Here is a 26923-nt window from a genome sequence, read left to right as displayed (position 1 = left end):
ATAATTTCTATAGGAATAAAGTTTGACTTCGCTGTATAAGTTGCTTTATCATATATTTAACTACTAGGTAGATGTGCATGTGCCTGTAGTTCTCCATCATTTCCAAGAATACGCTTGCTACTCACTTAGCAGTGAACGTAGTATGGCACGGAAATAAATATACCTATATATAGGATATAAATTTGCTTAATGCTGGCCCAATGCTTTGATGGCCGCATTGTCAAGCTAATATTTATGAACGGGCAATTCCTCAGGATAGGCCACACGATGGCAGTTAGCTTAACACTAAGCTACGCAATTGATATCATTCACTCTCTCTCATTTGAGGTTACAGATCTAGCAGCAAGAAACAAATCTCCATCTCAGCACAGAGATGGCTGAAAAGAAATTCATGAAAACGCGGTAAATAGTTGATATTAGTGCCCAGTCCAGTTGAATGCGGCTTTCTATCAGACAAAACTCCTGCTTGGTGCTTGGCTGGTATGAAAAAATGCGATGTTGGCTCGCTGTTGGACGGGGTACTAGAAACTGGGCCCGAATGATCGCCGCCGGATTGGCTAAAGGTGTTGTTCTGCTTCACGAGTTCGCCCCGCTACGAGATATTTACGGCATCCTTCCAATTCCTTTCTCGGTTAGATCCCCTCATCTTCATCCTTTCGCGTGTTTTTGTTTGGAGGATTTTTATCTTTCCATCAAAACACCAATTGTACCCATCACTGCGTACAGCATGGCCGCTTCCACGGCTTTGGCGCGCGACCAGGCGCTCAGCTATATTTCCAACCCCCGCTTCAGCCAACAATTCACTCTACCAGCAACTGCAGATAGCCCTGCCCTCACTGTTAGCTATGCTGACGTTGGCTTCACTCCTGAAACCCCAGCTGATAGTCGCAGTACACCTACTCTGCTATTTATACCAGGCATGTTTGGCTCTCGATACATAGGCGCTATCTTAGACCCTATTGCGCGTAAATTCGGCGTTCGTGTCCTCGTAGCTGACCGGTAAATATTTGAATCTCCAAGTCGCATTTGTCGCCGCGTTTGACCAATCTACTTGTGCTAACATGTTCAATTTTACCATGCCGATAGCCCGGGGATGGGGCATTCCACGGAAGTCCCCCTCTCTTCTCGTGTCTCCACCTGGATTCGAATGGTGCCTCTCCTGCTAGCACATCTTGACATTAAGCATGTTTCCTTGGTTTCCCATTCCGCTGGGACGATATATCTGCTAAACACATTGCACCATCATCGAGATATATTATATCCGGACAGGCCGTGTATTGCCCTATTTGGTAAGTTAAAGAGACTATACACTTGACGCAATGGGCACACATCTATTTTAGATCTCAGCATGACTTATACTTACACAATGTTAGCACCATGGGTTGATCCTGCGCACTCCAAGGTTACATCAATGCAGATGATGCAATACATCCCAGCGCAGGCTTTTGCAGTATGGCATCACATTGCGCCTTTATTAGCTACAAGCGGAGTTGTGGTTAATAAGGCGTCTAGTCTACTCACCTCTTCAACGGGCAGCAGTGGCCAGGATACGCCCCAAGAGAGGAATAGGCAAAAGCTGGCAGTCGAATACGATGTGCCCAGAGACTTTCAAATTGAATTGGAATCGCTTCTTGGAAAGAAAATAACCGAAGAAAATACCGTTGGTGCGAATAGCGAAGCACTTTTGTGTGCAAGAAAAGGTAAAGGATGGTCATGGGGAGAGTGTGATGATTACGCCACTTTCGTAGAAACACTAGCCAGGGCAGAAAGGCAAAAACACCAGCTGAGTTCCAACACGGAGAGTCATTCGAAGTTGAAAATTAGGGCGTATTTTGCCGAAAATGATGTCATGGTTGGAGTTGGCGGGCAAAAGTACATGGAAGAATGCTGGGAGCGTGGAGAGAATGGTTTAAACGACGTTCTTGATTTCGATTCAGCCACTATCACCGGCACAGATCATGATAGCGTTGTGCAGTCTATAGAGGTTTTGGAAAAGGTATTTACTGATGCGGGCGGCAGCGTAGCCAGATAATTGCTATTGAACGTTGTCTGTTTATGAGGAGACAAGCGCATTGTAAGGTTGTGGTCGCGATTATTGGGACGTTTTGTGATGCTCATGATATTAAATTCACTTCTTTCCTCACAAAAAATGAAGCACCCAGAATGCATCGTATGTCAGGATTTAGCCAGGGGTATGATATGAAGTAGCATTTTTCTAAACTACATATAGCTAAGATCTGAGGCAGAGACTGGAGGAGAGGGCCTTTTGAATATTAGACACGGAGACCAGCGCCGCTATCTATCCGCACAGCCCCGGCAATGGTGGAACTAGCAAGCCGTCACAGCTGTAGCTTCGCGACAATTGGATAAGGACTCCAGATTGGAGTTCGCAAGCTTACCTGATATAGCAACTCCCCTGAAGCTCGCGCCACCGAACCCATACCTGCCTAATGCTGCGCGGACCTTTGCTAGCGTTTTTGGACGCGGCCGCCGTGCACTTTTGATCAATGCTCCAAACATGCCTTGCCAGGTGAGCATATACCTGGTCAGGAACCCTGGTGTTGTGCAGAGCATAAGCATTTACAATATCCAGCTCCCCTCTAGATCTCGGATATTCGGCAGATGGCTGATAGCAAGTGAGGAGAAATGAAGAAATACGACCTGAAAAGTTCCTGGCTAAGTAGCTAGCGGTGACAAGGGTCTGTTGTGTATGGCTGCGTGACAGTTACTATGGGACCTGGCTGATCGAGTATAAAGCCAAACCGATTTGTCTAAAAGAAATCTCTTGGCGATTTGCCAAGGCCTATCTAGACGGCTCTTCGTGAATTAGGGTCAGGCATACGTTGATAAGCTTAGTGGTACAATGGGCTATTCTCTGAGAGCCTTTTTATCCCTTGCGGCGGTAGTTGCAGTTACAGATTCGTCTGTCAACGGACTGCCTTCCAACAACTATGTCCTACACGAGACCAGGAACCCCACTGGGACGGGCCAGTTCAACAGCCATCATCAGTGGAAGCGTGGCAGCCGCCTCGACCCCAGTGCTATTGTCCCGCTTCGGATTGGTCTAGTGCAGAATAATCTTGACCTTGGCTACGAGAAGCTGATGCAAGTTTCTGATCCTTCCTCGGAAAGCTTTGGTAACCATCTCAGCGAGGATGAAGTTCACGACTTGTTTGCCCCGGCGGCTGAGACTTTTGATGCTGTCCATTCGTGGTTGGTAGAAGCTGGAGTCAATGCATCGGATATTCGCCAATACGCCAACAAAGGGTGGCTTGCCATCGACCTGCCCGTATCCTATATCGAAGATTTGTTCTTGACGCAGTATCACGAACACGAGAGGGAAGGCGTGGTTAAGATTGGCTGTGACCAGTACCACGTTCCCAAACATCTCGCAAATCACATTGACTATATTGTACCCGGCGTCAAGCTGTCACCACCCATGATCAAAAGATCTGTTGAAAAAAGGGCCGACACTAGCAGCCACAACTATAGAAAGGGCTTCAAGCCGAAGAAGATGCCGACTGAGCTTTTAGCACTGGCCAAAAAACCTGCGCCTAGCTCCCAGCTGCCAGCTGATCTGCAAGATTGTGCTCGTAACTTCACCGCTATCTGTTACCGTGCGCTGTACCAGATCCCCGATGTTAATATTCCTGTTCCCGGATATGAGCCCGCGGTCTATGAGTCTGGTGATACATTTTCCCAGCAAGACATTGACTCATATTTCCAGAAGTATGCTCCTTATATTCCTAAAGGCACCCATCCCAAAGTCTTGTCAGTTGATGGTGGGGAAGCTCCGGTGGCTGCAAACTCCCCATTCAACACTGGCGAATCAGACATTGACATCGATATCCTTCAGACGTTGATCTGGCCTCAGTCGATGGTTCTGTACCAAGTGGATGATCGATTGTACACCACTGCAAACAACATGTCTGGCTTTCTGAACACCTTTTTGGATGCTTTGGATGGATCTTACTGCCATTATTCAGCTTTTGGTATCTCGGGGGACAGCCCAGGAATTGATCCTTCCTATCCGGACAACAGACCCGGCGGTTACACTGGCCAGAAGCTGTGTGGTGCGTACAAGCCAAATAAGGTCATTTCTATCTCATACGGCGAGGGAGAGCTTGATGTGCCCAAAAATTACTTCCTTCGACAGTGCAATGAGTGGCTCAAGCTAGGTTTGCAAGGAACTACTGTTCTAGTGTCATCTGGCGATTACGGTGCTGCGATGTCGCCTGGTGAGGATTCAGCTAGTGGCTGCTTGTCAGGATCAGGCCAGAACCAGACTATATATAACCCGGGTAATCCTGTTTCGTGCCCATACCTCACTGCTGTTGGCGCCACCCAGCTTGAGCCTGGAACAACGGTGTTGGATGCGGAGGGCGCCATGCAGACCAATCTTGGCCCAGGAGCTGAACTTTTTGCTTCTGGCGGCGGCTTTTCCAACTACTTCCCTATCCCAAGCTACCAGAAGACAGCAGTGAGCAGCTACTTCGCCAAGCACGATCCAGGCCACCCTTACTACATTGCGAATAGCGATGCAAGCAACATTGGTGAGAATGGAGGAATTTATAACCGTGCCGGCAGAGGTATTCCTGATATTTCAGCCAACGGTGCGAATTTCCGGGCATTTAACAACCAGAGTGACGGCCATTGGTTCGGTACAAGCTTGGCTGCACCTCTTTGGGCCTCTGTCATTACCTTGATCAACCAGGAGCGTGCGCTGATTGGTAAAAAATCCGTCGGATTCATTAACCCGGTTTTGTATGAAAATGCCAATGCCCTGACCGACATTAAGCAGGGATCAAATCCCAATTGTGGCACAAGTGGCTTTACAGCTGTAGAGGGCTGGGATCCAGTTACTGGATTGGGCACTCCCAAGTATCCAGACTTGCTAAAGATTTGGCTAGAGCTCCCATAAACAGAGCCCTTGTCAACGTATTGGTAGAAACTATTAATGAATAAACAAATTACTACGAGAATGAGATTCTCTATAAGTGAAGTTCTTTTATAACTTGGAAAAAGCAATTATTGCTTCTGTGCCCGAAGGCTTATCCAGCTAATCACCAAGCAGATGGAATACTAATTACAATTTCGTATTGTATCTGTTACAGCAGTATATAAAATCTATGTTTAGATTTATTTTCTGTTGGTGACATCTTGCGCTATTGAAAACGGATATACGGCAATTGCGCTTGTAATACAAGTATGCGATTTATTTTGGCAATTTATGCTGTGGATATACGTAAAATTGACTCATCGTCTGCGATCTGCTTCCCGAGCTTTTCTCGCCGATGAGCATATTTTATCCAGAACGCCATTATTATCAATCCGACGGCGATTCCAATGCTTGTCGGATATCCTTTTGGATATTCAGGAGCTTCGACTTGCTGCCAGATTAAGAGTGGAAGCCATGCTTGAATCACATAAGCCATTTCGTTCATTGTACCAGTCACCAGCGCTCGCTCTTCGTTATCATCAGTGCATATCTCATGAGCCCAGGCAAATGTTAGACCGCTGATGCCTCCGCCAAATCCGGCTAAAAAGAAACAAGCCCATTTCCAGCCAATTGGAATATTCCAGATTGTTAGGCTAACATAAACGATTATGTTCATGATACCCGAGAACACGATCGGCGGCCATCTCTCTCCTCTGAATATGGTGTCTGAAGTCCACGCATACGCTAATGTCGTGACGACAGTAATTGCAGTCGTAATGGTGGGGTACGTATTAATCTGTGTAATATTGTATCCTTCTTTTTTAAGCCATAATGAAAATGCAGGCTGAGAAGCGGCGCCAGTGCCGTTATTGAAGAATATATAGAGCAGAGTGAGCAAATAAATGTGCCAGCTGGAAAATATTTTCTTCAGTTTAGCCTTGGTAAATGGAGCGCGGTTAGCTCTACCCTCAAGCTGCATTCTCTTCTGAGCAAGGGCAATGTCGTCCGCTGTCAAATACCATGCTCGTGTGATTTCTGGTACGTCGGGTATCATAAAATATCCGGCCAAAGCTATCGGCAAAGAGATGACCGTGTTAATAATGAATAGCCACTGCCAACCCTTGAACCCGTTTTTACCACCAAGGTGATAGACTGCAGCCATAAGGTAGCCTGAGAACATTGTACCGATAGCACTGCTGGTGTGAAAGATGCAGGATCTTTTGGCTAGCTCATCTTTGCGGTACCATGATCCGATGATATACTGCATCCCAGGATAGAATGTACTCTCCGCAAGTCCGATGAAGAAGCGCAACACGTAAATTTGTTGCGCATTGTTGCATTTTACCATCAGGATCGTCAAGACAGCCCATGTAACTTCGCAAGATGGAATCCAAATAGATGGTCGGATTCGAGTTAACAGGATATTACTGTTAACATAGTAGTTAATAAAAGATCCTCAGAGTTCAACTTCTCCATACCTTGGAATCTGCCCAATGACGTATCCTACTGTCCAACAAGTTTGCATGTAATTCAGCTGGTTTCCAAATAGACCAAGATCTTCTTTCATCCCAGAAACAAATGCATTGTTAATATTCACTTGGTCCAGATATTTGATGAAGTAGCCCAACGAAGCGAACGAAAGAAGCGCGGCGTCGAGCTTAAACAAGAACTGCCTTTCTGCCGGCGACTTGTCCAACGTGTCCCATATATATGATACCCATGTTTTCTTAGCCTCTGGTTGGATACTTTCTGATGAGAGAGACTCGGTTCTATCAATGTTGACTGATCCCAGAGATTTATTCTCTAAATTACGACTGGGGGAACTCTCTGCTGCTTCAGCGGGCGGCATGTTGGGCCGCTTAATTTCCAAGACAGTCAAGCAAGGCCACTGCAAACATGGCCGCTCTTCAATTAAAAATTGACTACTGCCACTAAATACAATTTAGCTATTTTGAGAGAAAAAATTATGTTCATATATCCTCAATCGCATGATCTCGTTATCATGCACATTGCGTGCTATGAGGGGTATTTGAGCACATTTGGCAACTCTCGGCGGATCATTAACTTCTTTGGTCAGCAATAGCGAGACCAGTTGCACGGAGATAACAATTCCATATTAGCATGCATACGACCAATATCAATTGTACACAGATATGCGGTTCTTATAACCTACCCATAATGGAGATCGACGATTTTCCTTTGCAATCTTCTGAAACGGGGTTTAGCCGTCGCATCGCTAGGATATTGCAATCAGGTTGCATCATCACGCCACCACTCCATTACAAGACCCCCTGGTAAATAATGATGGTAGAATAGGCACAAAATATTGACGGCAGTTGGCATCCATAACCTGGATTTATCTTTAACCTGCAGCTGTGCGTATGACATCTATGTATTCTGCGGGGAAATATGATTGGTCATTCGGGCAAGTATTATGATGTCGCCATAGTAGAAGCTTCTTGGGCGATCTTGGGATCCATGAAATCCATTTATTTTATGGCTGCTAATTCAAGATTGGAATTAGATGTGTTACTTGATGCGGTCCATAAAGAATTAATATAAGATTTTCCATAGGTTTTGGCTAGAACTTCTCCAAAGTACTCGCTATTTAGAGGATCATACTTCAACCTCTGCATCGCACTTTTATAAGTTTGTGACGCGAGAGCTACAAGATTCACTAAGTGTGTTCGATAATTATATCCGATATCCTAAAGAAAACAAGAAATATGGCTCCCGCACCTATTGATCCTGCCATCGTCGATGTGGCGACGCCAAAGAAGGATACTCTTCCAATCCCTGCTCCCGCTCGGCAGCGATTGCTAAAAGCTGGCATTGATCTATCTAACGGCTATCCCTACAGGCCATCCCGGCCTCTTTATCTTCAAGACATATATAAAATTAGGAGTGCCGATAGGAAGCACATCGATGCTGGAACTAGGGCGGATAAATCTAAGAAGAATTTATTTGCTGCCGCCACAAAAATTACTGACATAACAGCAAACATTGGTACGGAAATCGAGGGTATACAGCTGAAAGATCTAACGCCTGAGCAGCGAGATGAGCTAGCTCTACTGATTGCTGAGCGAAGTGTCGTCTTCTTCAGAAATCAGGATATTTCGCCTCAGCAACAGAAGGAATTGGGAGAGTGGTATGGAGATATTGAGGTTCATGTTAGTCGTCCTTTTGGCATCCACAAAGTTAATGCGCTGACATGTACCCTAGCCTCAAGTACCACAAGTCCCAGAAGTTGCAGGAGTGACTGTAATTTGGCCAGACCTTCAAGCCACAGAGCGGCCGGCGAATTTCCGGAATCCCGGTGGATCATCTGTCTGGCACACGGACCTTGTACATGAGCATCAGCCCGCGGGAATTACTCATTTACACAACGATACAGTCCCTCCGGTTGGAGGAGATACACTATGGGCGAGCGGATATGGAGCTTACGAGAAGCTTTCTCCAAGCTTCCGTAAATTCATCGACGGCAAGTACGCTGTGTATCGATCTGCACACCAATACCTGGACCGAGAAAATCCTGAAGCGGGCCCGAAGTATGTTGAGCGAACTCATCCACTGGTGCGAGTTCATCCCGCCACGGGATGGAAGGCTCTTTGGGTGAACCGCTCGATGACTGTTCGCATCGTTGGCCTTGACAAGGCAGAAAGCGATCTCATTCTAAACTACTTGTATGATGTATATGAGAAAAATCTCGATATCCAGCTTCGATGGAAGTGGACTCCAGGAACATCGGTACTATGGGACAACCGGTATGATCATATTCCACTTTTAAAAGGACTTTAAATATAGAAAAACTAACATCCAATGGTAGAATTACTATTCACAATGCCAGCTGGGACTATGCTGGTAGGCATCCCAGACACGGGACTCGCGTAACTTCATTAGCTGAGAAGCCGTTCTTCGATACTAACGCACCAACGAGGCGACAAGCGCTCGGACTATTAGATGAGAGCGAGAAGGAAGAATTGGTATTGTATGAAAATTAGTAGAGATTGGGAGGCTTTGCTTTAGAATAGCAATTATTGCTTTTCGTTTCATACATGAAGAGAAGCTGTCTGGATCCACTGAGTATTTGTACTTGCTGTAATAGATTTGAGCTAATAAATCATACATAAAGCCCCATAAAACCTTATCGTCGCCTCAGAGACGCGTTGCAATAGAGGTGGGGCAGTAATCTATAGTTAACAGCGAGTGCAACCAGTTGTATGAGAAGATTCAACTATCCTATTGAACTCTCTATAACCTCCCAGCAAATAATTTAAAGTTTTACAGGATTAAAGCACACTGACATCAAAAGATATTGCATCTAAATTACCATATCTAGGTATAGCCTTTCTTGCTATTGGATTAGACGATCTTCAGTCTGTCCAACAGAATTTCGACAATACACGGGATAATTATAGATACGCTGCTAAAGACCGCATAATTTATATTGAATTGAAGATCGTGGTATACGCAAAAAAGTTTAATTAAAGGGCCGTATCCATACAGAAGAAGCAGTGATTTTGTCCATTATATGCAAAGCCCATATGATCTACGTAGTATAGCTAGACTATCGTTCCACAGTTTGACTTAAGATCATAGCTGTCCTCTAGGCTATTAGCAAATTCTACCTAGGCTTCGAGCACGCCTCTATAGCGCAGCTTGCCACCCTCAAGCCTCTCGAAAGCATCGGTAATTCCTTCCGCTGTCATTGGAAATCGCTCAATGCTAGGCCGGATATTATGCTTAACAGCAAATTGCAACATTGTTTGGACCTCATTTGGGATAGAGGAGCAGCTTCCATGGATTGATAACTCTTTGATAATCATAGGCATGTAAGGGAATTCGAAATTGCCTCCCGAAATAGTAAGAGGGTATATGTGACCGAATGGCGCCATGACCTCGGTATATCTAATTAATATATTAGCAACGAACCATCATTTTTTCTCTATGTCATAAAGACTCACAGCTGCCAGTCGGGTGTCGCACTGGTCGTGACCAGCAAATGATTGATCTTTGGAATATTTGCTGCGTTCAAATTTGTTGTGTTATAAAACTTGGTAGCACCAAACTCTATAGCCTCTTCTTTCTTGTTGTCTGAGCTAGAAAACACCACAACATTACAACCCCATGCTGCCGCAAATTGGATGGCAAGATGGCCTAGCCCTCCGATTCCCACAATTCCAACACAGTCAGATGGCTTAATACCTTGTCGCAGAAACGGGATGAAGACAGTCTGCCCAGCGCACATAAATGGCCCAGCATAAACACTAGGTATTTCATCAGGAAGTATGGCCAATCGTGTTTCCGGCCACACGCTATGAGTTGCAAATGATCCTTGATCAAAATTAGACATGCCAAATGCGCGTACACCCTTTACGCAGTGCCAGGTGTGTCCTGCCAAGCAATATTGGCACTCGTCACATCCACCTTTGGCATATCCGAATCCAACTCGATCGCCACTATTATTATTAGACTGGTCATCAATAACAGACAAGGACGATATCACTTACACTTTAACGAGACTAACTTTACTGCCAACAGCTTTAACAATGCCAACACCTTCATGGCCCAATACCATGTCCGTATGAAGGTAGTGTGCATCAGTTCCGCACACTCCAGAGTGTGTATTCTCTAAGAGAACATCATTGCTTTGCAAGGCTGGAACCGTGGTCTGGCCCTCAGCAATCTTGCCAGTCGGAGACCCTTTGAAGACTGTGAATGTAGTCGACATTGATGCTGTTTTCATAAAATACTATTGAAGGTGAAGATGAGACTTGATCAAAATACACGGCCATTAGATTCGTAGGGCTGTGCTTTATACCTCGTGGGCGGGTGACAGTTCTGGTATTTGTATCGCCTTGATAGCATAAGCTAAAAGTGACAATGTTACCAAGCAGAAATATTTACGAATATCCATAATCCAGTATACCGGCATTAACGACAGGCGACTAATGTTTAGAGTCTTACAGGCAAAGAATATGCTGTAAAATCCGATGCCAATTCTTTATCGCCTAGCGAATTTGCCCATATTGAGACATTGGTGGAGTATAACCTGAATTTTGGGACCCCACCTACATTATACTGGTACATGAGATGTCTCCGATTACAAAGAGTTTGGTGGATTGATATGGCGCCATGAGGTTATTGAACGAAACTTGATGCAACAATATTTCGTCAGTAGTACAACTACTGCTCAGATATAAGGAGCATATATAGATAGCGTATTTATGTTGCATCGTCATGTAATGCCTACCGAAACCTTTAATATATTTTGCCAGTCTTTCTAAATTACAAGCAAAACAAAAACTTGGCTTCAATATGTTTTAGTTAGAATTCAGTGTATAAACTTATATACCTAAAGATAGAATATATGTGAAGTACTAGAATTGATATAGCTATCGTTTATAAGATTCAAGTATTATGCGTGCATATTTGTCTATGGTAACGCAATATAGATAAGCGATCGAAAGATACATATGCACGACTGAGGCCACTTCACCTCGCCTACACAGTATAAGGTATTAGCATGATTGAGGCTGGCAATGAAAAAGCCCCACCAGCTTCTTGAAAACGTTAGACTTCAATCTGTATTCATAAGGAATACTCGTAAGATGGGGGTATTACCAATTCCAGCTAGTGAACGTGGTGAATGAGGAGTAATGATGCACATATACGGAGTACCTAACTTATACCAGCATGCAAGTATGGACTTGCGGCGGATGAGATAAATACGTGAGAAGCCCCTCCCGAAAAGACATCTATCAATTTCTTTTCTTTTCTGTTTCCTTTCCTTTTATTTTGTTATCACTGCAACGGCTATATAGAAAGAATACTCAACATAAGATTGAAGTATGTATGCAAGGCAGGTGTAATGTAAACTCTTCAAGCATCCAGAAAAATGGCTGTGGAGATATGCTGTTTGGAGCTTCAATTAATGCTTGGACCTTCTCCCACGAAAGCCCAGTGTCGCTTCCACAGGCTTTTTCTAAGCATAGCCTGAACCATGCGCCTTGAAAGTTTTCTTTCCCTGAAGCAAGCATGCCGACTAAAAGCAGCCAGACCAATGCTATTGGATTATCAGCAAATATATCGCCTTCGGAAGTATATACGGATATGATGACTTGTTTTAATTGGTCGACCAAGGTTCTTATAATACGAGAAGATCGAGGTGAGCCCCTCAAAACGGCATGAGAGAAAAGTAATGCGCCTCTGGCCAGTATAGCCAAAATGCTGGAGCCATTTCTACCATGGATGTGTTTCAATATTGAGCGGTCTGAGGCTAATAGACGGAATCCAAGAGCAGCTCGACGATCTGGAGCCATATGATGTTTAGGAGTAGCGATGAGTTCTTTCGAAATCGAACGTAACTCGTCCATTATGGCCAACTTTGAGGGCTGGTCATATGGACCTTGCAAATCTAGCAAGATAGAAGGAGAGTGAATAGCATCAAAAGGTGAACTCTCCTCGTCAAATGATAGTGTCACATTTGATAGTTGCGCGTGGCAGCTATCTGTCCTATGTCAAATTCAGCATATGCTGCCACCTTGCTCAAGGGGAATTATTACCATCTAACGATTCGAGCGGCCAGGCCTTGGAATCCCAGGTGGAATACACTTTTGCGACTCCTAATCATACCTTTCAGGCCTTGAAAATGGACCTTGGCTTCTTCAACATCACCACATAGGAACTGGATAGTTAGCATTTATACTTCCTTCAAGCATAAAGGACACCTTACATTTGCGTTGGCTAAGCATGCTACAGTAGCTATCGTAGCATCACTAAACGTTTCAGGCTCGCCTCTTATATCCGGAATGGCTGGCTGAAAATTTGAAGCAAGCGTACGTATTGCAGCTGCCTTTAGCACAAGTAAATGTTGTTGAGACTGAACGTTTGCTGGGAGGAAGTTGTAGTTTAGAAAAGCCCAGTGATATAGCGTGCTATTAAAAAGTGCGCTGTCTTTAATTGCGTATTTAAGCCACCCTGTTTCGGCTGTGATTGTACATAGTGTTTTTGACGTATAATTTAGGACTGGTAGAATTAATAACATTGCTTCTCTTCAAATTTTAAAACATGGGGTAAAGCTTTAGCTTACAATGATGCAACAATATCTTCGTTCGTGTATTTACCTCGATAGGAAAGCCGGAAAGCCGAAGCATATCATCAACTCCAACCAAAGACCGTAAATCATCGTGCTCAACATAATATTCCGAAGATAGAGATTGATTTCTAAGCGCAAAGTTAATAAAACAGGCCATTTCTTATGTGATCGTTGAAAGACTTGCTCGTGTTTAGACTCAGTTGCATGGCTGTGACTATTACTAGATTCTTCTTTTAGAGCTCGCCTCTTCATCACAACCCTGTCCATCACGTGCATCTTGATAAGAGATTTGGTTTTTGGCCTGTGAGAGCCCGTCCCCATCTCTTGAATAAACACAAATTCGCCGGGATCCATATTTTAGGACTGCTCTTTGTTCTATTTTCTTCTCAATGATAGGATTTAGGTATAAATGCCAACCGCAATAGTATTTATTATCCAGGAAGAGCAGCGATGAAGGCATATATCCAGATATCTCTATCTCTGGGTGGAGTTGGTTAAGCAATGCTTCAGAAGCTGTTAGTAATCATGTAATATTCCCTATTCAAATACAAGGATACTTAAAGCTAGCCAGCACAGAGGTAATGACGCACCCAATGTTGTAAATTCAATTAAGCGGTATTATATGGTACGTTTATTGCAGAGTTGGAATAACGATGCCAACATAAAGGACATGTGAAATCGGACTTCTCGGGAGATTAAAGGTTAAATTCTAAACGATCTGAATAATCAAAAACCGCTTAACGCTAATAAGAAAGTGGTGGAGTATTGAGATTTACTTTGATTAGTAGTCGCCCTGTAGCAGCGGCAGAGCTAAGGGGCGCACGCTAAAGCAGGGGATATGACTAATAGCATCCAGCAAAATTAAGAGGGCTACTATCTAGTTCACAGTAATATTAGATTCGATATTTAGTCTACGCTAATATTCTGTAAATTAATAATCCTAAGAATATGAGTAGTTCATGAGCAGACTTAGGAAGTGAATAGAGTGGAAACGACCAAATCTTTCCAGTCTTGAATGGAGAAAGTTAATGACTAAAGAGCATTGAATGGAGCATCAGAGATTGTACCGAAGAAGTATCTGGCTACTAATTAGTTGTTGCGAATTGAAGTATATTGAAGATATATTCCTTATTATGAACTAGACAAGATGATTTTCTTATGTTAGGGAAATATAAATTGACGTAACCTATATATGGGCTTGTCTTTATATCGTGGCAAACCTGTCATGAAGCATATTATCCATAATAACACTACTTCGCTAAAGACCTATCTGGGTTACGAAACTAATAGTACTCTTAGTGATCTGAAGTAGCGCAACCATTGCCAAGTTCATTAGTCTCCTAGGACATTTGTAATACATTATGGAGACATAGGCTTATGAATCAAAAGCAACACGTGGTTGATTCTAATCATAAAGGGGCCAGTATCCTAGATTTTACCATTTGCGTCTAAACATAGATTATGAATAACCAATGGGAATGATAGGGTTGAACTAAATATCGAAGCCCCATATTTTCGTCGACAGATTTAGGAAAAGAGAGAACAACCGTAGAGCCAATAGATTTTTCCAGAAAGGGTTGACTTCGAGAGTTGTCTGATCAATTTATACTCTAATCAAGAAAAGAACGCTGAGATAGAATATTGAAAAAAAAAAAAAAAAAAAAAATCTGGTTTTTATTTGTTTCTGTTTTAAAATTTACTTTAGATGTTGGAAGAAATACTTTAAGGTGATAAAAAAAATGATGCTTATTTAGAGAAGATAGCAATTGTCTGGCCTGCTTGATCCCCCTTTGAGGACAGGGCTCCCTTTCAGCCTGCAGTATAAATTGGCTTTTATAAAAATAGACTACATAGGCGGATATAAATCTAGAAGTGGTTTCTTATATGTTGGAACTACCGGAAACCAAGCACCACTTGGATTTTCTCTAAGCACGGTGATTTCGAGATAAGGCTAATTCTAGATTAGACCTGCGAACTATCGTAGCTTACTAAAACCCTTTCTTTGATAGGAATAGCAATACAATTGTCATTGAACTTCTCGAAGTGATAATAGTTACCCAATCAAGCCGGATCGCGTGACAATTACATCTCAAGCCTTCTGCTTTAAATCTTGACTAAGTGATTCCAGAACTTTACTGTGAGAACCAGTGATAGCTGCGTGGATCTCGGCATCTGAAAGGTTGTGACTCTCAAGAAGACTTTTAAGCCCCTCAAATGGCTTAACCTGAAAAGCCGAACTTGCAACGGCAAGGCCAATCAGAATTGACTGACCCTGAGAGATTCATGAATTGAATGATGTCGGGAGCTCAATCAATATCAACAATAGCTATACTTATGCTGTATTCAGCTTGACTAACGGTAAAACTAAGGCCGAGTAGAATAGAGAATCCATAGACATGACTCGCTGGGGTGCTGGGATGTATGGTGTACATAGCAGCACCCCTTGCGGCCATGAAGAGCCCACTGAGAATATACCACGATATTATCTAGTAGTCACTGCGCTACATCGCATATCCACAAATAAGAAGGAAGACAACATAGAAGCAGATAAGCGGCAGACGGTGAACCGTAGCCTCTGTTCTAAAATCTCCATGGATAAATAAAAAAAAATGCAAAGGGACGTAGTGTTATTATGTTAATCGAGATGTAAGGAATTCATTAGCGTCTTATCACTCCATGACCCTCATATAGACCTTGCCCTGAGTACATCCTAGCACCACCAGCACCAGCCCATACGCAACATACAATTAGAGGGCCCATTGACGGTGCAGCACCACATAAAGCACTGCCTCCGGCAAAATTAAGAACGCTCCCAATGAATAGCAATTTCGTATTAAATATGGCATAGGCCATGCCAATAGGTAGGATAGCTACCGCTGACCGAAGCGCAAATCCGATACCAAGCCATCCGAGTTCAGTAGTGTTGTTACAAGTAGCAGACACTGCGCCTTGGATATCAGCAGCAATAGTGGTATCTAGGCCGTAAAAAGATTGGTTGAGAAAGTGGCGAGGCATACAAGAAGCCAGCGCATTCCAGTCATCGATCGATTGTTGGAGTGTTTATTCCCTTACAAATTGACCTCTCCGTTGTTCGAGGAATTTGGTGGTGTTCGTTGTTCATCCAATACCGATTCGCATTTCTCAGCGCTTGTATACTGGACACTCTCAACAGGTAAAGTAGTTAAGGGGTGCTGAAGACCGTTAGCAGACACGGTGGATGCTGAAACCAAGATATTACAGCATTGGAGATGAAGGCCACTTAAGCTGCGGTTCGTATAACTGTTTATGATTGTCGTAAAGAACCCGTAGGCAGTGCGTTTGCGTATTAGGCTCGGCGGCGAAGCTGTGCCTGAGAGGTAGTCAAGGATATCAGAAAGCCAAATTCTTGCAACGTTGTTCTTTACCGGGTAGTCGCCCCCCAAGAACGAATGTTAACAGGAGATGAAACCCCCTACAGCGTGCTCCCAGAATGAGCAGCTAAGAGGAAGACAGAAGGGAGAAGGGGCCTAGCGGCAAAATGGAATAGTCGTTCTTCACCTACGAAAAACAATGTTGCGATAGTAAATTTGCTGGAGTGCTGCTAGTAGTAGTCGTTCTTAGCCAACAAAGAACTATTTGTGGTAAGGGAGAAATTTCTCTTGCGGCCGGTAGCAGCGTTCTCAACCAACAAAGAACGGTTTGCAATAGGGAAAAGTTGCCAACGTGTAGTAGGGAGTAGTCGTTGCGAACAAACAACGATATTGCGATCGGGATGTCGGCTTGAAGAAGCCGGCTGTGTTTGGCGACGAAGAAGGCATGAAGTTCTCAAAATTCTCTTATTCTTGTGTGCTATTAAGGGCACGATAAACTAGGTACTTGTAGGTAAGCAAAAATACAAATCTTCCCTTCTTTATTGTGTTATCTAGAACTTTGGCAGGGAATATAACTACTTTTGGGCTCCTAAAGGCGTTGGGCGATGCCTGATGCAGACAGCAGAGGTATAATGTGTATTAATAAAGTAAATCGGCCTCTTTGTAGTGTAAATGCAAGTTCTGATGCTATGATTATCCTCCCTACCTCCCTCTTTAGGATCTGAATCCTTTCGTATCGAGATTTTAATACCTTGGGTAGCAATGGCCTTGTTTAACGGCGTACTCTCCCAGACTCCAGGAAATTTCTTGTCAGGGTAAACATTAAATACATCATTAAGGCAGGACGCTAATATCGGAGATCTTCCGGTGTTTATTTTTGAGCTATTTTACGATATTCCTATGCACGCGGCAACGTTAATAAAGGAGAATCTCAAGCTATTCAGGCAGTTAGCATCTATGCTTATATAAATTAAGTAATGCCTTACCGAAACCGGCTTTCTGTTCGGATACTTAGATCTTGCAGGATAAACCAAATGCCTATACTCCCCTCCATATCAGCTAGACGAAATGCACTTGCAGATAGGCTCCCGATAAGGTTTCGTGTGAACATGCCCTGAGGCTGACCACCTAATTCTTTAAACGATGTCATATTCGTCTGCGTTCCTGAAAGACCATTGTCTAAGCCAAAGGGCTGGGTTTGGTGCTGTAGGGAATAATAAGGTAGTGGATGAAATAAGCCGCTAGGTGGGTGTGTTAAATGGGCTGTTATTTTAAATAATATTAATTAGCTTTAGTTAAGTAACTTTAATATTTTGCTATTACCTTGTGTTAAGTTAGACTGATGCTGATAATTCATGGCGTAGCTTTCATATAGTGGCGGAGAGTAAGCTGTGTTAGAACTTTGGGGAAGGCTGCTTGTGGTGTAAAAGATGTTGATGGGCCGCCGGTAGGAGAGCTGACAAGGTTGACTTCTCGCGTGCCGTCTTCATGCCAGAGATTAACATTAAGCATAAACATAGAAAAGTTCATATCACTATTAATACAAATTAGCGTTCTTAAGTTGATATAAAAATATAAGTATTTAACTATATTAAACAGCGCATACTTGCTATTTATTTCTTTTCCTGTGGCTATGTTGGTAATAATAACCCGAATACAGGGTGGCGGTGTTATTGCTCGTCGGTCCTACAGGACCATTAGTAAGTGGTCTGTTCACAGTGCTATCTGCGTTTTGAAGAGGTGAACATTACTTTATCTCCAAAGCCACACATGCGGGCTCGCTGAGGTTGTTGGACAACATCAAGGCTAGAGACTAATATTAGCTTAACTTGGCTGCCGAGGATGCCATGGAGGTAACTGACTGATATTTGCGGCCTGTCGCCTCATCTACTCCTGTAATCGGCATTAACATGCTTGTTGTCTTGAATTATTATTATTTAAAATGAATTAAGATGCTGGCAGGAACGATTGTAAAGATTTCCTGAGGTTTACGCAGGAAATTAAGAAAATGTTAAGGATGCTTCGTCCTTATGGTCACTAGCATAATGTTACCGACTCGAGTTCCTTGATTCGGATGGATCTGGCCGTGGTGGTAAAGCATTGCATTGAACATGCTGTGAGCCACAGGCACAAAGGATAACACGCCGACATGCAAGCGGCCTCTTCGCGTACGCACAACATCAACAAATATTACTATCTTTGATTAGCCAAATTCTATCTTTAGAGTCATTTCAACGTGACTCTCCAACCGCTGCATCCGTAGGATCGCTAGTCTACTCCGTACCGCCCATTACGCTGGTCGTTCGTCCCACAGCGAGAGCTTCACAGCATGGGAATAGCTGTGAAGCAACTCCGAAAGCCGTTTATTTCCCATAATTAGCCAAGTGCTTCCTCATTAGCTTCGCCTGGATTGCCGCTCTAGGTTGACAGTCCGAAGGCTACACCATTCTTCAAGACCACCATGGACAGAAGCATCCACGGAGCTGATAAGCATTACAAGTACATAACCCACCGAAATTCCTTATAAATCTGAGTCTTGGTACCGGTAAGCTTACCTTAGGATTACTGTAAACTTTAATAGTGCAGTATCTACGTAGCAGTTAAGAGAGAGGGCGCCGGATGTCCCAGGAATTAAATGCAGTACACTAATGTTCATTATATTAAACCTAATAGTGCTTACTCGTTGCAGTAGCGCTATTGAAACAGTTGCGGTACAAAGAAGTAAAACATGTAGATGCAAACAGTTACCCGCTCCCCTAGCTTGAGCCGGCAACTGCGTTTCCTGCCGCATTCCAGCCACTTCAGTATATAACCGCTGAATACGATACGCTGCGACCATTTCAGTAAAAAGCTGCATTTGTACGAAGGTAAAATGCTAAAGAAATGCTTCGGGTAAGGTATGGACACTGTCCCTCTCAGAGGGCGCAAGAGGCTATCCTATTCCCCCTTGCATCTTTTAACATCCTCTGCTAAACGCCTAATATAAACACGCGCCGCGTGCCAAAGGGAATTAACATGCAGGGGGTAAAGCTTGAGGACTCACTGCGTCATGGCAATGGAGATACACCGTGTACTCTAAAATCCAAGATTCAGCAGCTTACTGATTCAGCGTGATTCCTCATCTTTTGGCCGTATTTGTGACATAGTCCGCTTCAGATGACTAAGCGAAACACAGAGGCTACCAGAGTGTCGAGAAACTCTCCGTATTTTTTCCGTACTACGGAGCTACACCCTACAATAATTGCATTGCTATCTGAAGATGGAATACGCGCTATGTGCCGGGAACAGCAATTCATAAACTTAAACAGTGCCTACGGAAGGTTACAGACTCCTACACACGCCTTCTTAGAAGCAATGCAGCATGAGGGCGTACATGCATATAAGCTCGGTTGCTAAACGGCATGAGCATTCTTTATTTCGTACATACGTATTAACATCGTCCCTAGTGCAAGGTGTGTAGCGAAGGACGATGTCGGCCTTTCGCCGGCTCCTCCAAAATCCTCGGCCAATGGCTTCAGATCTGCCTCGCGTTTATTAATCCGACTCTATGCTGCGCGCTGATCTTTTCGAGCCGTTTGTCGGGTTGCCCTGCTTAACCGAGCTTGGTACCTAGACAATAGGCAACATAATGGATTTAATTCCGCGTCGGAACACTGTAGCCGTCGGACAAGAGCCTTACAAATGCTTTACTGCAAGCTGGCTTAAAATATAGTAATGAAATCATACAGGATATCACAGTTAATTATGCAGTACGCAAAGATATGCTAACTTCAGGAGCAAAAAAACTAAGAACGTGTTGAGCTTGCTTGCTAGTAGTGGCCTACAAAATGTTGGACAGGTTTCTCATCCCTTTTGACATTAGTGAAAGGGCTTGGCAAGCAGCAGCGAAAGAGACAGCAGTACTTACTTTCAGGGTAAAAAAGAAATATACGTATATATACGTATATAATACAGGGGCTAGTGCGGCTTGGTTGGGCTAATTTGGTTATTTTTGGGGTCAAAGTTGAAATAAGCTATCTCCGTTAGCTCAAAGAGACCGGCACGGAGCCGGATATCCGCCTAGGGGTGGAATAGCGTTTCCGGCGAGTCATGGACAAATACTCGACAGTTATCTGCTTGTATTGTCTTGCTGCAGTTATTGCTTAGAGAGTCACGCCGCCCAACATGCATCAGGCAGGACAAAACATTCAATCTAATTTAATATTGAATTTACAGCTCTCTTACCCTCATAAGTGAGGAGTTCAATCTACCGACGGGTAAATAGTTTAGAAAGGTGTTTATTTTCAAACGATGATTAACATCGACGTTATTCTGTTGGCAGCTTTGTGGCCAAGCATCGCGTTCGCGAGAGTGGTGCGCAACTTTTAATTGCATTTTTAATGGGTCCCATAAGTCTGCTTGAGGCCTCATCAAGTCTGCCTCCGCTACTTCCAGGTTGTGTTTGGATCGTCAAATTTATATCGCTTCTTAACATCCGCGGGAAGACTAGCAATCCACTGCCCTTCGCCTCCAGGCTTTGGCATCACGCTCCCAAACTCTGACATGGTCGTAATATCACAAAGATAAATCCAGAAGAAGGACGCATCAATACCGGTTGCTTCGCTTCCAAGGTTTGTGATTCGGCTGATTATGTCCCTAGTTTGCTCTTCGGTACGCCCAGCTCGTATGTCTGCTCGGATCCAAATCTGGTCGGATGATACCGGAATCTCGTTTATATAGTGTTGTCCGGCTGCAATTTCGTTAAAAATAACTTGAACGACGAATCGCGGTGCTCCAGTTGCCTCCACATGAGCAGTTGTAATGACCTCTACTACCGATCTCTTCTGTTCGGGAGTCAGTCGGTTAGTAGCGGTTGTACAGACGTAGGTTGGCATTTTTCATGGGGTTGCAGGCAAATCGCATCAAAATAATATGGCTTGCTTTCCAGCTGTTTGGTCAGTAGCCGTATTTTGAACAGCGCGCCCGTCCTCATATTTATCTCAAGTGCCTAGGCAGATTATATGAGCTTCTGGTATTGAAGTTTCGACTCGCGCCCAATGTGAGGTAGGCTAATCAGTCATCTAGTAGGTTGTTCCGCAGCTCCCTAAGCGCCACTTACCGCATCGCTCTATGTGCACACAGCTTGAGCGTTCTTGGATATTAAAGACGACTTTGAACCCTCAACAGATGTGTCTCAGGCGGGATCTGAGAGTTCTTTCGATGACCTATCACTTGCCTGAATGTGGTTAACTAGTTTTCGGCGAACCTTGTGGAGCCTTTCAACTAGCAATTGCCCTCACGCATTCTGACATAGCTGACGAAGGGGCTTTGTCAGCGGCCTTTAACTACGAAGTACGGCTCCCAGTTGTTTTACTTTCAGTAGCTGAGAGAAACCAGCTTGTATCTGAATGTCGGATTTGAAGTGCAAACGTATACTACACAAGTATGTCTACAATCCGAATGTCAGGTGCTTGGAACAAATTAATACCCCCGCGATGTATAAGCAACAGCTAGTAACTAACTATTGGAATAGTTCGCCCAAGAGCAAACTGAATACCAACTGCCTGTCATAAAAGCGGCAAGCATTGCAAAGTACCGCGAATTAAAAAAGAGTCATGGCGTGAAAGTGCAGTCCTTACTTAGGGAGCCAGCCCTTGCTGCATTAAACGATGTGGCAGTGGAAAATACGACAATCTCTCTTCCTGAGGTCCCTAATCATAAGTTCCCAGTGCGTATCTATCGCCCTAATCGACACCACACAGAAAACTTGCCAGTGATGCTGTGGTTTCATGGCGGCTATTGGTGCTCTGGTGATGCCAATAGTGAAGATTTTGGCTGCCGCGCAGTGGTTGCCCGAGGCGCAGATGTTATCGTTATGTCATTCGAATATCAACTTATACCTGAAGTTGAGTGGCACGTGCTACTATCTTATGCATAGAATGCTATGAAATGGGTAGCGGCAAATGCAAATTCCATTGGGGCAGATGTTTCAAGGGCTTTATAATCGGCGGCGCGGAGGCTGGAGCCCAAATAGCAGAAGCCTGTGCTGTTCGAGCACGTAATCGGCATCCAAACATCAAGATCACCGGACAGAATTTAATCGTCCCAATAACTTGCAGCGGGACAGATTCAAAAATGCCTGGGAAATGGTTAAATTCCCTAACATCGCATGCAGAGAACAAATATGCAGTAGTCTTCGACGAACGAATGTTTCAAATGTTCGTTAATGCCCTGGGAATCCCAGAAGATGAGCTACGAAACGGCGAGAACTTTCCTCTCTGGGCATATCCCAAGGGACTCCCGCCAGCCTATCTAGCCATGGATGAGTACGATCCTTTTAGGGACCATGCTTTCTTGTACGCGGAACTGCTTCGAGAAGCTGGTGTACTCACCCGTACAGACTACTACCGAGGACTATCAAACATGTTCGTTCACTATCCTCAGATCCCAGACACAGCGAGAGCTGGATGGCAACAGTCCGCCGCGGTTAGGTGGCTGCTAGATGAAAGAAAATAAATCGTTAGACCTTGATAGCCGTGCAACACTAAAACACCGATCAGTAGTTTCGGCCTGAATAGCGAGTAATGTTGACATGCATAAATCAATCTAACACAGCTAATGCAAGTGCGTGATCTCGATATCGTAGCCTGGAAAATGTAACATCACTCTTTCCAGCCTAGTGTACACATAAAAGGCTTACTAGCGCTGCAAGGACACCTATTGAGGCTATACAGTATAAAAGTTTCAAGACTTCAGACGGCTACACGACAAAGGTGAGCAAGGCATAAGTTCAGTCAGCCCGCTCTTGGTCGTCCTATCATAGAGCAAGCGAATTTTCAAAAGCTATACTGTAGCAGCAAGAAGCTAGCGTAATGTTGATCTCCGACGTATCATATTTGGCTATTCAGAAATTCCTGCGTTCACGCTGCAGCCGGCGGTCGGTTAATACGGCTTGCTGGTATAGCCAGTCACGCCAGCGAGCCTTTTTTTTTTTTTTTAACATTCTATGTATGAATATGACCAGAATATTATGGAGCAGTGGAACTTTTTATTTTTAGGCTGGCGCCTTCGACGCGGAAGAGGGCGCACATGTTCTTTACTGTCTTGTTTTCCGTGTCAGCCGGGGCGAGCTCCCCCCTTTAGATAGCCACCGTCTCATCCCCCGCAGCACTTACAGTATGCCCAACGATCTAATTAGTAAACCTCTCAGTATTCAAATTTATGTTGAGCTCCGAAGATCAATTCTTAATCGGGCTAACTTATTCCCAGTCCACAAATGATATGGGTTATGTAGTTGTAAGGTTATAGCGCGTCTCTTAATACTACTGCTTGTTTGGTACTGCTTGTATCTCAAGACAATCAAGAGCTAGTAAGATTTCAAGTACTTTTCTTTTAACTAGAATAAACGCGATAGCAATGTATTATTCCGTTTATATCAGCGTGTATATACATGTGATACGAGAAATCTGCTAGCTCTCTTCACACTACTAGCGAAACCAACAGTAACGCTGGCGATCACTGACTTAGTTGCTCGTGACTGATTCACGAATGATGCGCACGCAGACTTCATACAGGCATACTACGACGGTTTATTGGAGTCCTGGGCTGAGTATAAGAAGTACAGGAAATGCAGCTCTCTGGTTCTTCCCACAGACCTCACAACTCAAGCATTTGAGAAGCTGATCATCTATCCAGTCAAGTACAGCCGCTTTTGCGTCACACACTGATATCCTAAATCTCTACAAACTTTATACTACAAATCACGACACCCAGAAATCAACATGGCAGCTGAACAGCAACGACAAAAAGATATTGAGGATCTTAAACAGATGAACCTGATGTATCTGAAAAGCGACCAAACCTCTGACGTGGCGACATATGAGACATTCCTGGATCCCAACTTTACGGTAAGTCTTGCAGATGCAAAACTGTATCATCGGAAGGAGTTTCTTGAAATGATTGCAGGACCGCGACCGTTCACCGAGCTGTCGTGCCAGGACGTCGACATTGGGCTGTTTGGTGATAACAACGTGGCGCTTGTTAGGGCAAGATTCAGCTTCCGCAATTTGGACGGCAAGCTATGCCATGGAAGGCACACGGACGAATATCAACGTCAGAATGGAAAGTGGATTTGCATTGGGGCAAATGTCATCTGCAACGATGTCTAACTAGACAGACAAGGTTGACTAGCATTGGCAGAATCAAGTATAGATAGAGGAAAATTTTAACTTTTTTCTAGCAGTTTTCTATTGATTGTTCGTCGACGAAAGTTTACAAAGTGCTGCCAAACGTAGATATGTAGTTGTCGGGGCGTCGTAAGTGGCGAAGGGGAAAACCGGCAGAAAAATTGCAACTAGAACATATCGAGCGATACAAGCAGGACAACTTTTGCCTGATAGCGAGGTATATGACCACTTCATAACTTGAATACGGCGTACTGTTGCCTTGTACCATGGTTGGACGCGGTGATTTAGCATATCTCAACCTGTGTACTGCACCCTTGAAGTACCGCCATCTGCGTTGTGATGTTTTCCAGCAGGCAGGCTCTGCGTTCGCCCCTGGATGTGCGAAAGACTGAATATCTGCCTAGTTGTTAGTGTAAATCAGCGTCTTTCCTCGCTCGCATCCTTCGGCTGTGCTGTCTTATGCGAAATATGGCACTGGCGAGATACCTGTAGCTCTCCTCGTAGGCAGTCGAGAAATTCTCGTCACCTTGTACGAACGTCGTGTCTCTTGTGCTGCTTTTCAGGAAGGCTTCTTCCGTTGGATTTTATCTTTTCGCATGCTGATAGAACTAAACTTCACCGATAATGGAAACGGAAATCGTAAGGCAGCAGTAAGCAAAGGCATCGCCGGATGGTGATCTTGCGGGATGGAGTTTGGATCTTAAATCGCGAGTAGACCAAGCTTTTTGCAGGTCGAGTTCGGATTTTTTAAGGGCCTGGAGCTCCTGGCGTAGCCACAGCTGCGACTTTGCTCGTCCCGTGACGACTCTTCGACTTCCTGTCGCTTCCTGTGGCGAGCTTGTAAAAACAAAATTTGATCCAAAAAAGGCATCTATTTTCTAATTTTCCGCCGGGGAGCCCACATACCGAGAACCTACGGCGTTCGCTCCCGCGAGCCCACTGAGAACCGAAAGATTCCTAATCAATTTTGTCAACGAAGAGCACTCTGCAGGTCTCTAAATTCAATAGGATCCCTAATAAAGGAATTTCTATTCGCGATTTTGCCAGGCAGCTAGTTGTCGCAAGATGGAACCTCTCAACCCCATTACCGTCTCCGATTCGATTGCAACAGATGATGCGTACACAGCTGCGGCGGCCTGGATTAAAAATGCATGGTCTAGCGACCTGAATAGCGCGAAGAGCTTGAATTATGCCGTAAGCAGCTTTTCGCCCCTTGGCTCTAGGACGATTAGGAGACTCTAAACTGATTATCAGGAGGCTTACACAGAGACTATGAAAAGTCTATGGCCTACTGGTGGTACAGCTGGCTCCGTCGAATGTCCTATATCAACCAGATCGCTCGACTCTCTGCTAGTTGGCTCGCCTCTCACAAAACAATCCGATTTGCGCCATGATCGCACGCCAGCTTCGGAGAAGGTGTTTAAAAAAGAGCGAAATAGAATAGCGTAGGCGAATTTCAACATGCTTTCCTGCGGGAGATTACAGCTAACTTCATCGCCTTCACAGACAAAGAGTATCCCAGGAGAGGAGAGACGCCCGTTTACAAACGCTATTAGGCAGGGTAGAGGTCCTCGAGGCGGCAGGTAGCCCTTTCGTGGTACTGCCGGATCAGCTCCAACAACAAGTTGATGCACTCCTCAGTTCAGCATTGACTGACATGGCTGGCTTCGACTTCGTGGAAGACTTGAATGTGACATCTAAAGGTTTTCAGCCAAATAGGAATCGGCTGACAGTACCGATGACAAAAAAGGTGGTGAAAAGAACAATGAAGAGGATGAAGGGGAAACAAAACAGGCGGAGCTGATCGCGCCGGCGGCACGGTGGCAGCTATGGCGATAAGAAGAGGACGAGGATATTGATTCTCTTGATACCGCATTGGGTTTTTAGGATCAGCGCAAATTAGAAACCACATGAGCGGCGACTAGTGACTAGAGAGTCAAAGGTGTCAACAGGAGTCGCGTACATACCATCACCTGGCGAACTGCCGCGGACGAAAACACGTTGTTTACGCTACCGCCTCTAGTGGAAAGAGTAATGACACTAGCACTGCTGTGGTACTGTTCTTGGCCAGTGAAATGTCATTTTTGCCCTGGCGAGGGGACTTGGGCGTTTATGCGGCATATATTAGGAGCAGTTTGATTATCCTCTTTTCGGCAGCAAGGGTTACACTTGCGAACTGTTTTTCTGACGAGCACATTCGGCGAACAACCAATATTGAGCTAGTTCCGCAGTGTTGAGATTTAATGAAGTAGAGGATATGTCCATATGACCTCGGTAAGGGCGTTTTGGGGGGGGGGGGGGGGGGGGGGGGGCGGGGGGGGGGGGGGGGGGGGGGGGGGGGGGGGGGGGGGGGGGGGGGGGGGGTGTTTGG

At 44.5% G+C, this 26923-nt stretch overlaps 10 protein-coding genes across 10 annotated transcripts; 5 read left to right on the top strand and 5 right to left on the bottom strand.

Moving 5' to 3' along the window:
* Positions 1-727: 727 nt before the first annotated feature.
* Positions 728-2032, top strand: GGI43DRAFT_386910 (alpha/beta fold hydrolase; the record flags this gene model as incomplete). The annotated part of the gene is made up of 3 exons (XM_083203857.1): positions 728-999; positions 1087-1289; positions 1374-2032. 3 exons carry the CDS (start codon positions 728-730, stop codon positions 2030-2032), a joined length of 1134 nt encoding a protein of 377 aa, XP_083057202.1.
* A 689-nt stretch (positions 2033-2721) lies between these two features.
* On the top strand, positions 2722-4982 carry GGI43DRAFT_194373 (S53 family peptidase). Its single transcript, XM_083199990.1, has one exon. The coding sequence runs from the start codon at positions 2864-2866 to the stop codon at positions 4919-4921; it is 2058 nt and encodes a 685-aa protein (XP_083057201.1). The 5' UTR covers positions 2722-2863; the 3' UTR covers positions 4922-4982.
* A 246-nt stretch (positions 4983-5228) lies between these two features.
* On the bottom strand, positions 5229-6788 carry GGI43DRAFT_386908 (major facilitator superfamily domain-containing protein; the record flags this gene model as incomplete). The annotated part of the gene is made up of 2 exons (XM_083203856.1): positions 5229-6366; positions 6418-6788. 2 exons carry the CDS (start codon positions 6786-6788, stop codon positions 5229-5231), a joined length of 1509 nt encoding a protein of 502 aa, XP_083057200.1.
* A 772-nt stretch (positions 6789-7560) lies between these two features.
* On the top strand, positions 7561-9052 carry GGI43DRAFT_413986 (TauD/TfdA dioxygenase family protein). The gene is made up of 3 exons (XM_083206979.1): positions 7561-8109; positions 8162-8703; positions 8766-9052. Exons 1-3 carry the CDS (start codon positions 7666-7668, stop codon positions 8938-8940), a joined length of 1161 nt encoding a protein of 386 aa, XP_083057199.1. The 5' UTR covers positions 7561-7665; the 3' UTR covers positions 8941-9052.
* Positions 9053-9567: 515 nt separating this feature from the next.
* GGI43DRAFT_425013 (NAD(P)-dependent alcohol dehydrogenase) lies at positions 9568-10670 on the bottom strand (the record flags this gene model as incomplete). Its single annotated transcript, XM_083208449.1, has 3 exons — positions 9568-9847; positions 9904-10398; positions 10450-10670. The coding sequence occupies 3 exons, from the start codon at positions 10668-10670 to the stop codon at positions 9568-9570; spliced, it is 996 nt and encodes a 331-aa protein (XP_083057198.1).
* Positions 10671-11383: 713 nt separating this feature from the next.
* GGI43DRAFT_194364 (uncharacterized protein) lies at positions 11384-13133 on the bottom strand. Its single transcript, XM_083199988.1, has 4 exons — positions 13032-13133; positions 12675-12967; positions 12505-12626; positions 11384-12454 (listed from the first exon to the last, which is right to left on the bottom strand). Exons 1-4 carry the CDS (start codon positions 13093-13095, stop codon positions 11773-11775), a joined length of 1161 nt encoding a protein of 386 aa, XP_083057197.1. The 5' UTR covers positions 13096-13133; the 3' UTR covers positions 11384-11772.
* A 4607-nt stretch (positions 13134-17740) lies between these two features.
* Positions 17741-18299, bottom strand: GGI43DRAFT_386905 (velvet factor family protein; the record flags this gene model as incomplete). The annotated part of the gene is made up of 4 exons (XM_083203855.1): positions 17741-17921; positions 17994-18073; positions 18139-18193; positions 18250-18299. 4 exons carry the CDS (start codon positions 18297-18299, stop codon positions 17741-17743), a joined length of 366 nt encoding a protein of 121 aa, XP_083057196.1.
* Positions 18300-20780: 2481 nt separating this feature from the next.
* GGI43DRAFT_194355 (4-oxalocrotonate tautomerase) lies at positions 20781-21532 on the bottom strand. Its single transcript, XM_083199987.1, has 2 exons — positions 21486-21532; positions 20781-21374 (listed from the first exon to the last, which is right to left on the bottom strand). The coding sequence occupies exon 2, from the start codon at positions 21259-21261 to the stop codon at positions 20812-20814; it is 450 nt and encodes a 149-aa protein (XP_083057195.1). The 5' UTR covers positions 21262-21374; positions 21486-21532; the 3' UTR covers positions 20781-20811.
* Positions 21533-22161: 629 nt separating this feature from the next.
* Positions 22162-23003, top strand: GGI43DRAFT_413983 (alpha/beta hydrolase fold domain-containing protein). The gene has a single exon (XM_083206978.1). It carries the CDS (start codon positions 22316-22318, stop codon positions 22880-22882), a length of 567 nt encoding a protein of 188 aa, XP_083057194.1. The 5' UTR covers positions 22162-22315; the 3' UTR covers positions 22883-23003.
* Positions 23004-24147: 1144 nt separating this feature from the next.
* On the top strand, positions 24148-24534 carry GGI43DRAFT_386902 (nuclear transport factor 2 family protein; the record flags this gene model as incomplete). Its single annotated transcript, XM_083203854.1, has 1 exon — positions 24148-24534. One exon carries the CDS (start codon positions 24148-24150, stop codon positions 24532-24534), a length of 387 nt encoding a protein of 128 aa, XP_083057193.1.
* Positions 24535-26923: the final 2389 nt, after the last annotated feature.

Source organism: Trichoderma evansii, assembly GCF_050947405.1.
Source record: "Trichoderma evansii strain SZMC 28006 chromosome Unknown GGI43scaffold_22, whole genome shotgun sequence".
Lineage (NCBI taxonomy): Eukaryota > Fungi > Ascomycota > Sordariomycetes > Hypocreales > Hypocreaceae > Trichoderma > Trichoderma evansii.
This window is presented reverse-complemented; position numbering and strand designations above follow the sequence as displayed.

Excerpts from the sequence above, each read along its gene's own strand:
- GGI43DRAFT_194355 (XM_083199987.1), bottom strand. The coding sequence starts at position 21,261 with ATGCCAACCTACGTCTGTACAACCGCTACTAACCGACTGACTCCCGAA.
- GGI43DRAFT_194373 (XM_083199990.1), top strand. The coding sequence starts at position 2,864 with ATGGGCTATTCTCTGAGAGCCTTTTTATCCCTTGCGGCGGTAGTTGCA.
- GGI43DRAFT_194364 (XM_083199988.1), bottom strand. The coding sequence starts at position 13,095 with ATGCTTCGGCTTTCCGGCTTTCCTATCGAGGTAAATACACGAACGAAG. Across the intron at positions 12,968-13,031 it reads GAAGATATTGTTGCATCATT|TCCTAAATTATACGTCAAAA; the intron begins GTAAGCTAAAGC and ends TAATTCTACCAG. Across the intron at positions 12,627-12,674 it reads CATGCTTAGCCAACGCAAAT|TTCCTATGTGGTGATGTTGA; the intron begins GTAAGGTGTCCT and ends CTAACTATCCAG.
- GGI43DRAFT_413983 (XM_083206978.1), top strand. The coding sequence starts at position 22,316 with ATGGGTAGCGGCAAATGCAAATTCCATTGGGGCAGATGTTTCAAGGGC.
- GGI43DRAFT_413986 (XM_083206979.1), top strand. The coding sequence starts at position 7,666 with ATGGCTCCCGCACCTATTGATCCTGCCATCGTCGATGTGGCGACGCCA. Across the intron at positions 8,110-8,161 it reads ATGGAGATATTGAGGTTCAT|CCTCAAGTACCACAAGTCCC; the intron begins GTTAGTCGTCCT and ends CATGTACCCTAG. Across the intron at positions 8,704-8,765 it reads TCGGTACTATGGGACAACCG|AATTACTATTCACAATGCCA; the intron begins GTATGATCATAT and ends ATCCAATGGTAG.